Genomic DNA, 15,341 nt, shown 5'->3' with positions numbered 1-15,341 from the left:
GTGTGTTTCTGGCCTGGTTGTACAATATTTTATCCCCATTTTTGTGAGCATCATCTTTGGCATGACAAAGCTGTCTGAGTTTTCCTGTTTTCCTTCTTTATAGTCCTTACTACAGGCTTAGCTGATTTTAGTTTCTACTTGTAGGTCAGCAGATGAACCAGACAGTGATCCTAAAGCTGCATGTGGGACAGAGTGAGATCACACACATTGATCTCATACATCAGGAAAATTTTGCATAGTGTTTAGGAAAGTACTGTGGTAGTTTTTGTTGCTCTTTAGATTTTTGGGAGAAAATAACATCAAATGTGCTCAAATTGTACCCTACAGCATATACATTTTTATACGTTCCGATTTTACAATTGCGAGATACTGAGTCGCAATTCCAAGAAATAAAGTTGCAGTTGCAAGAAATAATGTCACAATTGTGAGATATGAAGTCAGAATTACTTTTTTTTTTCTTGTATGTTGGGATCAAAGGACCATAGATATATGTAATTTCAATGTATTGATGCCAAAACATAAAAATATAAAATTTCAATATACAAAAACTTTTTGGGGGAATCCTTCAAGGTTCATGTTGAATTTCTGTAATTCATAAACTCATTTTATTGTATTTATAATAAATGTCAAGGAAATGTTTAATCCCATCAAATTTAACACAGTTTACCTGGTAGCGATATGTAAGGTTACATTTGTTAACATTAGCAAATGCATTAGGTATTATGAACTTACAATTAACAAAAGCTTTTTTTTTAAAGTATTTATTCATATTAGTTAATGCATGTTTTTAAAATTATATATATATAATTGTTCATTGTTAGTAAATACTGGTTCATAATGTAATAAATAATGTCAGTACATAACTTAAAATGTATGTATTAGTATATGTTGCCATTAACAATAACTTAAGATTAATAATTGGTGTAAAATTATAGTTAAGTGTTTGTTCACATGAACTAAAATTGTTAATTAATGTTAACAAATATAACCTTATTTTAAAGTGTTACCCTTTACCTAATTTGATGGTTTTAATTTGGTCTGTGTGATTTTTAAAGATCAAACCCATTGTGTAAGCACTCATACGCTGTCAGTAAATGAGTTAATGTTACATTGTTGGCATGTTCACATATATTTCATAATTGATGAGCTTTGATTATAAAGCTCAACAATTGACAAATAGTGCAAATGACTACTTTTATTAGTCCCAGCTGGGGGTTATTTATAAGCAGTGTTGGGGAGTAACGGAATACATGTAATGGGATTACGTATTTAAAAATACAAAATACAAGTAACTGTATTCCACTTCAGTTACAATTTAAATAATTGGTAATTAGAATACAGTTACATTAATTTTTGATTACTGAAGAGATTACTTTGCATTTTATTGTCATTTGTTTCATTTAATATTTAGTCCTTCATTTTATATATACATATAAATGATGCATCATTTATCCAAAGTGCATTTGAACAGCTGTGAAACATTTTCTTATGATGTGTTACATACATACGAGCAGAATAAACCTTGTGTAAATTGTCAGCTTTACGCTAAACTAAAATGCTATTTCTAGCCATTTTACATGCACACGTTAACAGGCACAGTCATATTTTTTTATTAAGAATTTTAATTTTTTTCTAGTAAAACCTTTGATATTAGTGCAATCATTTTTTTTATTGTTTTTCTGTAAAAATACCTAAAAATCCTTAAAACAAGATCAATTTGATTTATCTTGTTTTAGAAACAACACTGTATTGAGTGTTGTTTCTAAAACAACACTCCATTGCATTCCACCATCATTGTGTCCTTGAGTAAGGCACTTAACTCCAGGTTGCTCCGGGGCATTGTCCCTGTAACAAGTGCACTGTAAGTCACTTTGGATAAAAGCGTCTGCCAAATGCATAAATGTAAATGTATAAGATATTTAGGCTTTTCAGAGAATGTATTTTTAACCTGTGTATAAGTAAAGTTTCTCCACCATTTACTGATTAATGAGTGTTAAGTTCTGTCAACTTCTGACATCTAAACATAAAAAAATAAATAAAAATACAAATGAAATAACCCTAGGTATACACATATTTTGGTTCCTGTTTGTTTCGGTGACAAACGTCACTTCTGGAATTTGAAAAGGGTGTTCACAGACTGTTTTATTTTTCCAAATCAACCAGTTCATCGGTTACTCTCACTTCAGACCACACACACACACCTGCACATTTCCAGACTCACACCAAAGGCTAGCTCCTGACCGTTCTTGTGTTTTCAGCCCGCACACACATACCGTGTTACCTCATACTATTACAATGCAGAAGTGACCACACACACACTTCCACAATGGTGCTCAATTCATGGAAGTGGACCTGTTCTTACAATACATACAATACAGCATATAACTAAAAGAGAATCTGAATAGTTTTACAACCGGTTCAGCCCTTACACGAATGTGAGAAATAATAAAATGATACAATGGATAGTTTTGGTCCTGAATGCTGCTAGATTAATACACAATATAGTAACAGTTTTGACACAAAACTCTTGTTCACCCAGCTACTTTGTAAGTCACTGCGCAGCACCCATAGAGACCAGCTATTAACCTTACTTTTCCTGTCAAGGACTACACAGTATCTTCTTGTGGAAAGATGGAACTTAATTAATATCTGCCTATTTATGTATTTATTAGATATATTAGGTAGTAAATGTTTTATTAAACCAATACGACACTTGAGGCCATACTATATTGTGTATATAGTCATACAACACCTTTTAGCTGTGCTTATATTCACAATATAGCACAATAAGCTGTTTTATTGCATGCTAATGAGTGCTGAAATAATCAATGTGTGTGTATGTGTTTCAGTGATTTGCTTCATGACCTGCAGAAGTGTAACGCTGACCCAGTTGCCATAGCGAAGTGTTTCGTAGCCAAGGTAACTCTCTTTTTTCTTTTTCGAGATAACTTTGTCACACAGACAAACGGTTTTGTAAAAGGTTTTGTCATCATTTACTCATCCTCATGTCGTCACAAGCACAACACTAAAGATGTATAGCAAAATGATAAACATAGGGATGCAAAGTTCCAAAAATGACAAAATCCATAAAAACGGCATTAAAATAGTGCATACAACTCATGCGCTACATTCCAAGTCCAAGTTAGCAGTATGATAGCTTTGTGTGAGGAAAAGACTGAAATTGAACCCAATATTTGCAGGATCTTACCTTCCACTGTAGCTAACAATTCTCATTTGTGCATGCGCATATTGAAAGATGCTTTGCAATAGGTTGTCAATGTGCATTTATATGCAATGACATCAATTACATGTTTCTCATAACAGAACCAGTTTTGAATGTGCACATGTGCAAACTAGATATAGAGAACTGCTGTGGAGAGGAAGATTTTCAGTGAATAAGAACTTTTGGTCTTTCTCACAAGATAGTGTGTGGCTTTTGATGTCTTGGAATAAAGAGCACATGTACTATTTTATAGGGTGCTTTTTAGTCATTTTCTGAGCTTGAAAGTCCTTGGTTACACACATTAACAATCTTGCACATTATTTTGTGTTATAATTAGTTTCTCACCTCACGTGTCTCTTTTGACAGTGTAATAACAAGTACTTGAGTAAGTGTTCCAGCTGTTTTACAGCTCTAATTAGCAGCTGGTGGAATGCTGGTTTCAGTGGGTCCTGTGGTTTTGTGTGATAATTGTCTGCTTTGTTCGAGTTATTGTTGTGCTGATGTGCTAGTAGCAGGGGCTGCTCATTTAAAAAGTGCAAATGACTGTGGCTTATAACAAACTATACTATACTATAGTACTATAAACCCTAAAACCAATCTAGTCAGGTTGATGTAGTCATATTAAACAATACTGGTAACATTTTACATCAATGTTTCCTATGTTAAGGATTTATAAAGGGATTCAATAATGACTAACAAATCATTTATATGCAGTTATAGCTTATGTGTTTTAACACTGGTAAATGTTATACATACCTAATCAATACAGTTATTCATACATATATTAATCAAAAACAAAAAATATATGAATTAATTATTATTAGATAATAACTATATTAATAATTTAGAATAATGTTGAATAAGTGTTATTAGGCATTTATAACATGTGAGGTAAAATAGCTCACTATTTTGCAGGCATTGCATTAACCTTTTTATGCATGTTGTTATAACTGCATATCGATGATTTATAATGTATTTGTAAACTAATTAAAACTCATTAATGAAGCCCTTAATAAACACTCCACAAAAGGAACATTAATGTATAGTGCTACCACAATAACTTTTACTACAACCAGTTAAATGACTGGTATTATGGTTGCCTGATAAAGCATTGTTTACAGTATATAGAAATTTTCACATGCTCACATACACACATCTCATTTATGTTCAGTATTTGTCATTGATTATTACACTCCTGAGTGTACTGAGTTAAATGATAATGTACTATAACTTTAACCAACTGCATTTATGTAGGACTTTAACTGAATTGCATGGCTCTCTGGAATACTTGATTCTGATTGGTCAGTTGCAGAATTCTGTGATCAAATCTGTTGTATAATGAGCGCTAAACTGAATAGTTGACCAATTTCCTAAGTAGCTGTGCTAGTTTCAAGTCTCTCAAATCACTCCACACTCTCGTTCTTCTCACATGATTTTAAATCAATGTAATATAATATCTCAAATCAAAACTTCATGTCCATTTATTTGTTTATTTATTTATTTTTGTAAGAAGCCAGGTAATAAGCAGAAATGCACGTTTTGTCTAGGTCCCCTGTCTGAGTTTACTGTAGTTTGCTGTAACAACGACATTATATCTTACAGTGGAAAGAGCTTAGAAGGTATAAAGTGTGTGTGTGTATTGGTCAGTCCACTTGGTAGAGGTTAGTCATCATCAGCAACCAATCACAGTTCCAGAAGTGTGTGTGTGTGTGTGTGTGTGTGTGTGTGTGTGTGTGTGTGTGTGTGTGTGTGTGTGTGTGTGTGTGTGTGTGTGTGTGTGTGTGTGTGTGTGTGTGTGTGTGTGTGTGTTTAAAATGCATTACTAAAAAATAGACATCACAAAAGAGCTTGTGATTCCAGTAAAAGTGTGGGGTTTTTATTACATCTGATTCATATCAAAGCTTTCCTGAGAACACTGCTTCTCTCTTACACACACACTATATCTCTCTCTACTGCTGACTTAGTGTATTCTCTTATAATAAGCTTTTAACAGCTCTTCACTTCAGACAGACAAATATAACACAACCTTATTAGTACTTATAAAACAAATAGTTCTGGTGCTGGATGCTGATTGGTCAATACCACATTCAATTGTGCTAAAATACACATAGTAACAGCTATAATATAATTTTTCAGACAATGTAGTTGTTCTTGTAAATGTAGTTGATTATGTAATGCAAACATTAAAATAGATTGTCTTTCAAGTCATGCTCTTAAAAAGACTGTTTAGATGTCATAAGATAGTTTTGTGTGAGGAACTTTTTGAGTGAAAAGTATGCACAATGATTCTGAATGTGAAGTTTAGTACAAACGTGTCCATGCAGTGTTTGCATGTATGCAGGATAGAGAGATTTAGGCTATTAAAGGCAGCGGACAGCCGTAACTGGAACGAAAAAATACTGTTTCTGCTCAGAACTGATTGTAATGAAAAACATTTTGTTTTTAGTCCCTGTGAGACACAGTAAAACAGGTCATGACCTCCAAAATCCCATTTAGAAATATGAACTACTTTTCATGCTATATTCATTTTATGTTAGATAATTGTTTATCTAACATGTCCAATATTTCTCACTTCAAATAACATGGGATTTGTACTTTAAAAAAATAAAATAATTGCATACTGGAAAGTGTCATTAACAGTAATGAACACACACACACACACACACACACACACACACACACACACGCACACACATAAACAAAGAGCCATGTTCTGGACATTTGAAGACAGTAGTGAATGTAGCTCTTAAATTTTGACGATTCCCATGGAGAACCAATCAGTGTGTGTGTGTGTGTTTGTGTGTGTGTGTTTGTGTGTGTGTGTGTGTGGTGGGTCATGGTAGTTATGTCAGGGCACATTTATTAATAAACCAACCTGTGTGCGTTTATGTGTGTGTATGGAGAGAGAAAGAGGGCACATGTGAAAGCAAGCGGGGGCAGATGAGAGAGGGGATGCGAGAGGAAGAGGATAAATGGCTCTTTGATACTCTGGTGCTCTGTACTTTTACAAACTCTTTGATGTTCATATAGGCGGAATGAGAGAGCAAAAGACTCTAGATGAGGGAGGAGAGAGATTTAATCAGAGCGTGTTCAGATCTACCATTACTGTAAACACAACATCAGGACTCTTTTATTATAGGTGTGTGTGTGTGTGTGTGTGTGTGTGTGTGTGTGTGTGTGTGTGTGTGTGTGTGTGTGTGTGTGTGTGTGTGTGTGTTGGCCCTATCAGACTTTAAATAATGCACCATCCTGACATGACCTTTCAGAGGAAGCTGGGAAATGTATGCACACATATGTTTACTTGACTAAAATCAGGACATACTGATTTCTGTTGTTCTATTGAGTTCTGAGTTGTTTTAAATAACCTGTAATTTGACAGTGAATATATATATATATATATATGTGTATATATTCACTGATAATTATTATTACAGTATAAATATATATATACAGTGAGGAAAATAAGTATTTGAACACCCTGCTATTTTGCAAGTTCTCCCACTTAGAAATCATGGAGGGGTCTGAAATTGTCATCGTAGGTGCATGTCCACTGTGAGAGACATAATCTAAAAAAAATCCAGAAATCACAATGTATGATTTTTTAACTATTTATTTGTATGATACAGCTGCAAATAAGTATTTGAACACCTGAGAAAAGCAATGTTAATATTTGGTACAGTAGCCTTTGTTTGCAATTACAGAGGTCAAACGTTTCCTGTAGTTTTTCACCAGGTTTGCACACACTGCAGGAGGGATTTTGGCCCACTCCTCCACACAGATCTTCTTTAGATCAGTCAGGTTTCTGGGCTGTCGCTGAGAAACACGGAGTTTGAGCTCCCTCCAAAGATTCTCTATTGGGTTTAGGTCTGGAGACTGGCTAGGCCACGCCAGAACCTTGATATGCTTCTTACAGAGCCACTCCTTGGTTATCCTGGCTGTGTGCTTTGGGTCATTGTCATGTTGGAAGACCCAGCCTCGACCCATCTTCAATGCTCTAACTGAGGGAAGGAGGTTGTTCCCCAAAATCTGCATAATACATGGCCCGGTCATCCTCTCCTTAATACAGTGCAGTCGCCCTGTCCCATGTGCAGAAAAACACCCCCAAAGCATGATGCTACCACCCCCATGCTTCACAGTAGGGATGGTGTTCTTGGGATGGTATTCTTCTTCCTCTAAACACAGTTAGTGGAATTATGACCAAAAAGTTCTATTTTGGTCTCATCTGACCACATGACTTTCTCCCATGACTCCTCTGGATCATCCAAATGGTCATTTGCAAACTTAAGGCGGGCCTTGACATGTGCTGGTTTAAGCAGGGGAACCTTCCGTGCCATGGATGATTTCAAACCATGGCGTCTTAGTGTATTACCAACAGTAACCTTGGAAGCGGTGGTCCCAGCTCTTTTCAGGTCATTGACCAGCTCCTCCCATGTAGTTCTGGGCTGATTTCTCACCTTTCTTAGGATCATTGAGACCCCACGAGGTGAGATCTTGCATGGAGCCCCAGTCCGAGGGAGATTGACAGTCATGTTTAGCTTCTTCCATTTTCTAATGATTGCTCCAACAGTGGACCTTTTTTCACCAAGCTGCTTGGCAATTTCCCGTAGCCCTTTCCAGCCTTGTGGAGGTGTACAATTTTGTCTCTAGTGTCTTTGGACAGCTCTTTGGTCTTGGCCATGTCACTAGTTGGATTCTTACTGATTGTATGGGGTGGACAGGTGTCTTTATACAGCTAACGACCTCAAACAGGTGCATCTAATTTAGGATAATAAATGGAGTGGAGGTGGACATTTTAAAGGCAGACTAACAGGTCTTTGAGGGTCAGAATTCTAGCTGATAGACAGGTGTTCAAATACTTATTTGCAGCTGTATCATGCAAATAAATAGTTAAAAAATCATACATTGTGATTTCTGGATTTTTTTTTTTTAGATTATGTCTCTCACAGTGGACATGCACCTACGATGACAATTTCAGACCCCTCCATGATTTCTAAGTGGGAGAACTTGCAAAATAGCAGGGTGTTCAAATACTTATTTTCCTCACTGTATGCCCAAAGGATGCTTAAGCAACCCCCCTACACACACACCCACACACACACACACACACACACACACACACACACACACACACACACACACACACACACACACACACACACACACTATCTACTTTTTTAGTAACTAACATCAATTTCCTAATTGCTTTTCAGAGTGAAGACTTCCACATATACACTCAGTACTGCACAAATTACCCAAGGTAAGAAATACATCCTGTGGTTTGTGGTTGCAGTACACTTCCTGTGGTGTGTGTGATTGTGTGTATAAGCGTATCACCATCTGTCTCTCAATGTAGAGCTTTATAAAGACTTTTAGAGATGCCTTCTCACATGCTTGTGTGTGTGTGTGTGTGTGTGTGTGTGTGTGTGTGTGTGTGTGTGTGTGTGTGTGTGTGTGTGTGTGTGTGTGTGTGCTTGCGTGTGTGTGGAATGTGAGGAGTGTATGGTCATATTATACATTGTGTGTGCATGTATCTAAAACCATTGGAGTCTAAGAGTCTGTTCCTATATGTCTTCCCCCTAAGGGAAATCCCCTGCCTGACTGTCTCTCTCTCTCTCTCTCTCTCTCTCTCTCTCTCTCTGTCTGTCTGCCTGCCTACTTGTTTAATACAGTTTAACTAGAGCAAGTGTTGTAAAAGTTTTTGACATGATGTGCCATATTTAATGTTCCTTGGTATTGAGAGGGAATGCAAACTATTGCAACGGAATGCAAGACGTATTGCAAGGGAACACAATCTATTTTGATGGAATACAAAACGCATTGCAAGGGAACGCAAGATGTATTGCTAGGGAACACAATCTATTGTAAGGAAATGCAAAACTTATGGCAAAGCTATAATGCAAACTATTGTGAGGGAACGCAAAACATTTTGTGAGGGAACATATAAGGTATTGCAAAGGAATGCAAGCTATTGTGAGGGCAAACAAATAATATATTGCAAGGAATTACAAGGGATGGCAAACTATTGCGAGGGAACGCAAAAAACATATTGCGATGGGGACACAAATCACATATTGCGAGGGGACACAAAACACATATTGCGAGGGGACACAAAACACATATTGCGAGGGCACACAAAAAACATATTGCGAGAGGATACAAAAAACATATTGCGAGGGCACACAAAAAACATTGCGAGGTGATGCAAAAAACATTGCGAGGGCATACAAAAAATACATTGCGAGGGCACACAAAAAACATATTGCGAGGGGACGCAAAAAACATATTACGAGGGCACACAAAAAACATTGCGAGGGGACGCAAAAAACATTGCGAGGGGATACAAAAAACATTGCGAGGGCACACAAAAAACATTGCGAGGGCACACAAAAAACATTGCGAGGGCACACAAAAAACATTGCGAGGGGATACAAAAAACATTGCGAGGTGACGCAAAAAACATTGCGAGGGCACACAAAAAACATATTGCGAGGGGACGCAAAAAACATTGCGAGGGGACGCAAAAAAACTTTGCGAGGGGATACAAAAAGCATATTGCGAGGGGACACAAAAAACATATTGCAAGGGGACACAAAAAACATTGCAAGGGGACACAAAAAACACATTGCGAGGGGACGCAAAAAACATATTGCAAGGGCACACAAAAAACATATTGCAAGGGGACACAAAAACATATTGCAAGGGGACACAAAAAACATATTGCAAGGGCACACAAAAAACATATTGCAAGGGGACACAAAAACATATTGCAAGGGCACACAAAAAACATATTGCAAGGGCACACAAAAAACATATTGCAAGGGGACACAAAAACATTGCAAGGGCACACAAAAAACATATTGCAAGGGCACACAAAAAACATATTGCAAGGGGACACAAAAAACATTGCAAGGGGACACAAAAAACATATTGCAAGGGCACACAAAAAACATATTGCGAGGGGACACAAAAACATATTGCAAGGGGACACAAAAAACATATTGCAAGGGGACACAAAAAACATATTGCAAGGGCACACAAAAAACATATTGCAAGGGGACACAAAAACATATTGCAAGGGGACACAAAAAACATTGCAAGGGGACACAAAAAACATATTGCAAGGACACACAAAAAACATATTGCGAGGGGACGCAAAAACATATTGCAAGGGGACACAAAAAACATTGCAAGGGGACACAAAAAACATATTGCAAGGACACACAAAAAACATATTGCGAGGGGACACAAAAACATATTGCGAGGGCACGCAAAAAACATATTGCGAGGGCACACAAAAAACATATTGCGAGGGCACACAAAAAACATTGCGAGGGCACACAAAAAACATATTGCGAGGGCACGCAAAAAACATATTGCGAGGGGACGTAAAAAACATATTAGTGAGGGACACGCATAAAAAACATATTGCGAGGGGACACAAAAACATATTGCAAGGGCACACAAAAAACATATTGCGAGGGCACGCAAAAAACATATTGCGAGGGGACACAAAAACATATTGCAAGGGGACACAAAAAACACATTGCGAGGGGACGCAAAAAACATATTGCAAGGGGAAGCAAAACATATTGGGAGGAAATACAAAACTTATTGCGAAGCAGGAATGCAAACTTTTGCGAGGAAATGGAAAACGCATTGCGAGGGACAGCAACCTACTGTAAGAAATCCTCAAATTATTGCGTGGGAACACAAATCTTAATTTGAGGGACTGCAATTCTATTTAAGAAAATTAATTCCCTCCCTGTCCTTTATGGAGCTTATAGGTCATAATAAAAAGTCAGAGAAGATGAAAAAAGAGGATGTCAGTGTTTTTGTAGCAGACCAGTATTGATGGCTTTTATAAAGGTTATTAGATGTATGTGTATATATGTGTCAAATATGTGTTTGCCTTTGGGTGATTGTATGTGTACAGAAATTTGAAGCTAATTCATCTGCCTGAAACATAGCTAAGCTCATCAAAAGCACTGACATACAACACCTCCCTGGCAAAATATTACACAAATCCACTGATTCTTTTTCATTATCAGAATTTAACACACACACAGACACATACAGGTGCAGCATGTATTTACATGAGTCCTATTTTTGATGTTGAGAGAAATGAAGGCCTCATACATGCTGCAATTTTTGAGAATGACAACCACATTTACATGAGGGAGTGAATCCCCTAAATTAACATTCTGTGTTTGAGAAAAATAGTATTCACTACCAGAATTACTTGACATAGAGATATTTTGGCATCTTGCAAAGAAACACAGTTTTTAACAGTTTAACCTGTTTAGTGTTAGATATATCTGACAACAACAAAAATAAAATATAAATATTAGCATGTTATTTATTTGCATATTTTTTTCTAGTTGTAATTTTGCATTGTGTGTGTGTGTGTGTGTGTGTGTGTGTGAGTGTGTGAGAGAGAGAGAACGGATTCTTGTTTGGGCCAATAAGACTCTCCCTCCACACCCTCACACAGCTGTTGACCCTAACCAAGGTCACATGGCACGCACCCACATCATACACACACAGTAATACTCTTGAAAGCGATAGATGTATTTCAGTGATACTCTGATCATATTTCCCATTGGGACAATGTGAAGTCTTTGTGCAGGACACTGGAATGCACGCGTGTGCAGACACACACACATGTCTATCTTTCCTAGTGCTTTGTGAGGTGTGGCAGCATACTCAATAAACTGTCAAATCTGTGTTTTAACAGAAGGGCTCAACCTTATTCTCTCAACCGTGCCTGCATTTTTTAATATACTGTAGGCATATACTGGCCCCAAAAACAATTTGGATGCTTAAGTCTCATATAAAAATGTCTGAAAATCATTGTATTAGATATTACACAGAATATCCAACCATGTGGCATTTATTTTAAAGAAAGACAGCAGAAGCATATTTTTCAAGCAAAACAGTTCTCAAAAGAAGTTTGTTAGGGTTCAAATGATAAAAGAAAAATTTTCAAAACTAAAGGAATTTGGACATTTTTGGGTTATAAAATGTTAATGCACTGAATCCATAGTTAATGTACTGAACTACAACTGTAGTGGTCACTCTGCTGTGACACCTGTGTGAATTTTAGGGGAACTGACTTTCCCCTTCTGTCACTATAGTGACACTAGGGTTCACTCTTTGGAGCCCCAAACACCTTCATACTTCCACTAAAAATCACCAGGACACCAGTTGATTAAAGGTCATTGCAAAAAATGGCTCAGAAAAGTTAAGTTCTAGCAGCATTTTTTGTCAGATATAGATGTAATTTTTGGTTGTTGAATTTGCATTTGAAGGATTTTGTATATCTGCATGAGTTCTGTGTTTCTTCAGATATCTGTGTTTTTACAGAGAGGATAAAAGTGTTTGTATCATTAACGAGTGTGTTTGTGTGCATCTGCAGGTCCGTCGCTGTCTTAACAGAGTGCATGCAGAATAAAACAGTGGCAAAGTTTCTGCGCGAACGTCAGGAGAGTCTGAAACATTCCCTTCCTCTCGGCTCATACTTGCTTAAACCTGTCCAGAGGATCCTCAAGTACCATCTACTACTGCATGTAAGTGTTCACACACACACAACCTTTTAAAAACGTACTGTAGAGGCTATACCGACTATTTAACTAATGGATTCGTTCAAATCACATGACTTTTGCACTCAGTTGCGTTACCTACACAAACGTTTACTATAGTACACTTGTACACAAAAACTGTCATCACACTGAGATCAAAGATGTGCTGGTGTCTTGCAGGAGATCGCCACACATCTAGAGAAGGAATCAGAGATGTACGACGTGATCCAGGAGGCCATAGACACCATGCAGAGAGTGGCCTGGCACATCAATGACATGAAGAGAAAACATGAACATGCAGTGAGACTACAGGTTTGTGTAACCAACACACATACTGTATATACAAACATATAGTATGTGCCGAATGGACAAGTGCATTAATTACTTTTCCAGAATAAATGAGGGTGTGCTGCTACAGGTGGTCAAGCTGGTTAAGCTGGATTTTGGAACTGGTTTTTGGTTGTTCAAAGTGGTCAACCAGCTCTAACAAGCTCCAAGGTGGGCTACCAGGTCAAAACCAAGTCACCAGTTACTAGTACTGTTAATTAAACATCTGGAGAAGGATGCCTCACTTTGTGCCTGACAGCCAAATGAGACAATAAATCTAAACATACCCTCTTAGTCTAATTCCAGAAGTAAAAATCTCATAATTTTCCCAACAGGGGGATTTAATTTTAATGATACATTTGAAACTTTAAAGACCGACCTAGCGTGAGCTCCGAGGTTGATAATCAATGGTATATACTCCTTTTGAAGCCATCAGTCCTTGTTATTTCAACTTCATTGTTTAACAATTTAGCACACTTTTATAGCACTATTACTGGTGAATATCTACACTATCCAAGCTCCACTGGATAAAGATCAATAATCAGAAAACCGTGGTTAACACAGCACACCAAAAGAGCTCTGCAGTGTCCTGCTCGCATGACTCACTGTGAATGAAGCAATACACACAAAGCATAAAGGTAAAAATGGTTTAGGAACCAAGATGGCTCAAAAAGTGAGTGGGCACAATTACGCTTTATTGAGCCTGTTTGGCTGATCCACACATACCTTTCCCCAATTCCAGCTTGGACCTGAAAATGACCATATATGTCCAACTTGGACCAACTACCACCCTAAGCTAGTTTTGTTCCAGCAGAGAACACACTGGATCTTGTAACAGATAGAAGAACATTCTGGTTGAGGTTCTTCAGACATAAAAGTCAGTCAGCTGATTGAACTGATGTATGTGAGAAGTAACAGTTTTCTTCTGTTTTCTCTTTCTATCTCTCAGGAGGTTCAGAGTTTGTTGACTAACTGGAATGGGACTGATCTAATTAGCTATGGCGAGCTGGTTCTCGAGGGAACATTCCGAATCCAGAGAGCGAAAAATGAGAGAACACTCTTCCTGTTTGATAGACTGCTACTGATCACCAAGAAACGAGAGGAGACTTACACCTACAAGGCTCACATCCTGGTGAGAGCCCATGAACCCACTAGGTTTTTTCCACCCGTTTTTTCATACCATGTGATCAAGCTAGCGTTTGGAACAGGTTAGCTAGTTTATTGTTTGTAGCTGATTGGGGTCACTACCAGCTTAGCCAATGTGATCTACCAGGTCCTCCAGCTGGTTGTCCATCTGATGAACCACTCAGACTTGCTTGGACCAGCTAATGACCATAAGGGCACATTACGCTAGAGCTTTTGGTGCAAACCCAAGTCTATTTAATGGGACCAGTTCATTAGGTAGTTGTGTAAGTGGTTTTCTGTACTCAGGTGTACACCAGAGGACCGAGTCCACTTGAAAAAGGCAGTCTAGGGGATAGTTCATGTGAATTCTGGTGCAGTTCTCATTTGGTATTAAAGCAATCTGGCCTAACTCATTAAAGTGAACTGCTATTGATGCTGTTGGGTGCTTTTACACTTGGTTCAAATGCTTGGTTCGATTCCTCCCCCTCCACCTGCCATTGCTAGTCTCTGTACACATCATATTCTTGTTATTTGGGTCCCAACTGTGTTATTAATGCATCATCAATGTGAGTACTAGAGGCAGCCTAGTTACCACTCTAACTAGGTTTTGGCTAAGAAGATGTCAGTTTCACTGTTATGGAAGTATTTTCTCATTGCTTTTACCACAAAAACTTTCCATTGACAGAACGGCTTTTGTGTTTGTCTCCTGCGATGGCATTGGGTGTGCAAAGATGTGAGGATTATTAGCATTTGTTTGCCACGGACCAAAAATGTGTTGCAAGAGATGTGCAGAATGTGATCTGCTCTCAGAAGCTGACTTATTTGGAGACAAGAAGGTATGAGAAATGCATCATATCATTATAATTGCGACTGTCAGCATGCAAAAATGCTAATTATACGTCATCAATAGCTGTTCACTTCAGCTATTCAGGATGGATTGTTCATATCAGAATTGAACCGTACCAAAGTTCACATGAATGGAACCCCAGACCACCTATAGTCCTTAGTGCTGGTTTTTTTAAGGCAGTGTGCCTTTGAATAAGATGTCTCAAGATCCCAGCTTGGTCCAGCTGTTTTTCAGCACAAAA

General features: G+C 37.7%; 1 protein-coding gene across 2 annotated transcripts in view; it reads left to right on the top strand.

Annotated features, from left to right (window-relative positions):
* Positions 1 to 15,341, top strand: part of LOC127628649 (pleckstrin homology domain-containing family G member 1-like) — an 89,052-nt gene that overhangs the window by 57,033 nt on the left and 16,678 nt on the right. For both annotated transcript variants that reach the window (XM_052105418.1, XM_052105417.1), the window contains exons 4-8: positions 2,850 to 2,919; positions 8,434 to 8,480; positions 12,639 to 12,789; positions 12,982 to 13,113; positions 14,078 to 14,260. In XM_052105418.1, coding sequence (XP_051961378.1) covers positions 2,850 to 2,919; positions 8,434 to 8,480; positions 12,639 to 12,789; positions 12,982 to 13,113; positions 14,078 to 14,260 — 583 coding nt within the window. The remainder of the gene's footprint in view (positions 1 to 2,849; positions 2,920 to 8,433; positions 8,481 to 12,638; positions 12,790 to 12,981; positions 13,114 to 14,077; positions 14,261 to 15,341) is intronic.

Source organism: Xyrauchen texanus, chromosome 35 (assembly GCF_025860055.1).
Source record: "Xyrauchen texanus isolate HMW12.3.18 chromosome 35, RBS_HiC_50CHRs, whole genome shotgun sequence".
NCBI lineage: Eukaryota > Metazoa > Chordata > Actinopteri > Cypriniformes > Catostomidae > Xyrauchen > Xyrauchen texanus.
Note: the sequence above shows the minus strand (reverse complement) of the source record. Positions and strands in the feature narration are given on the sequence as shown.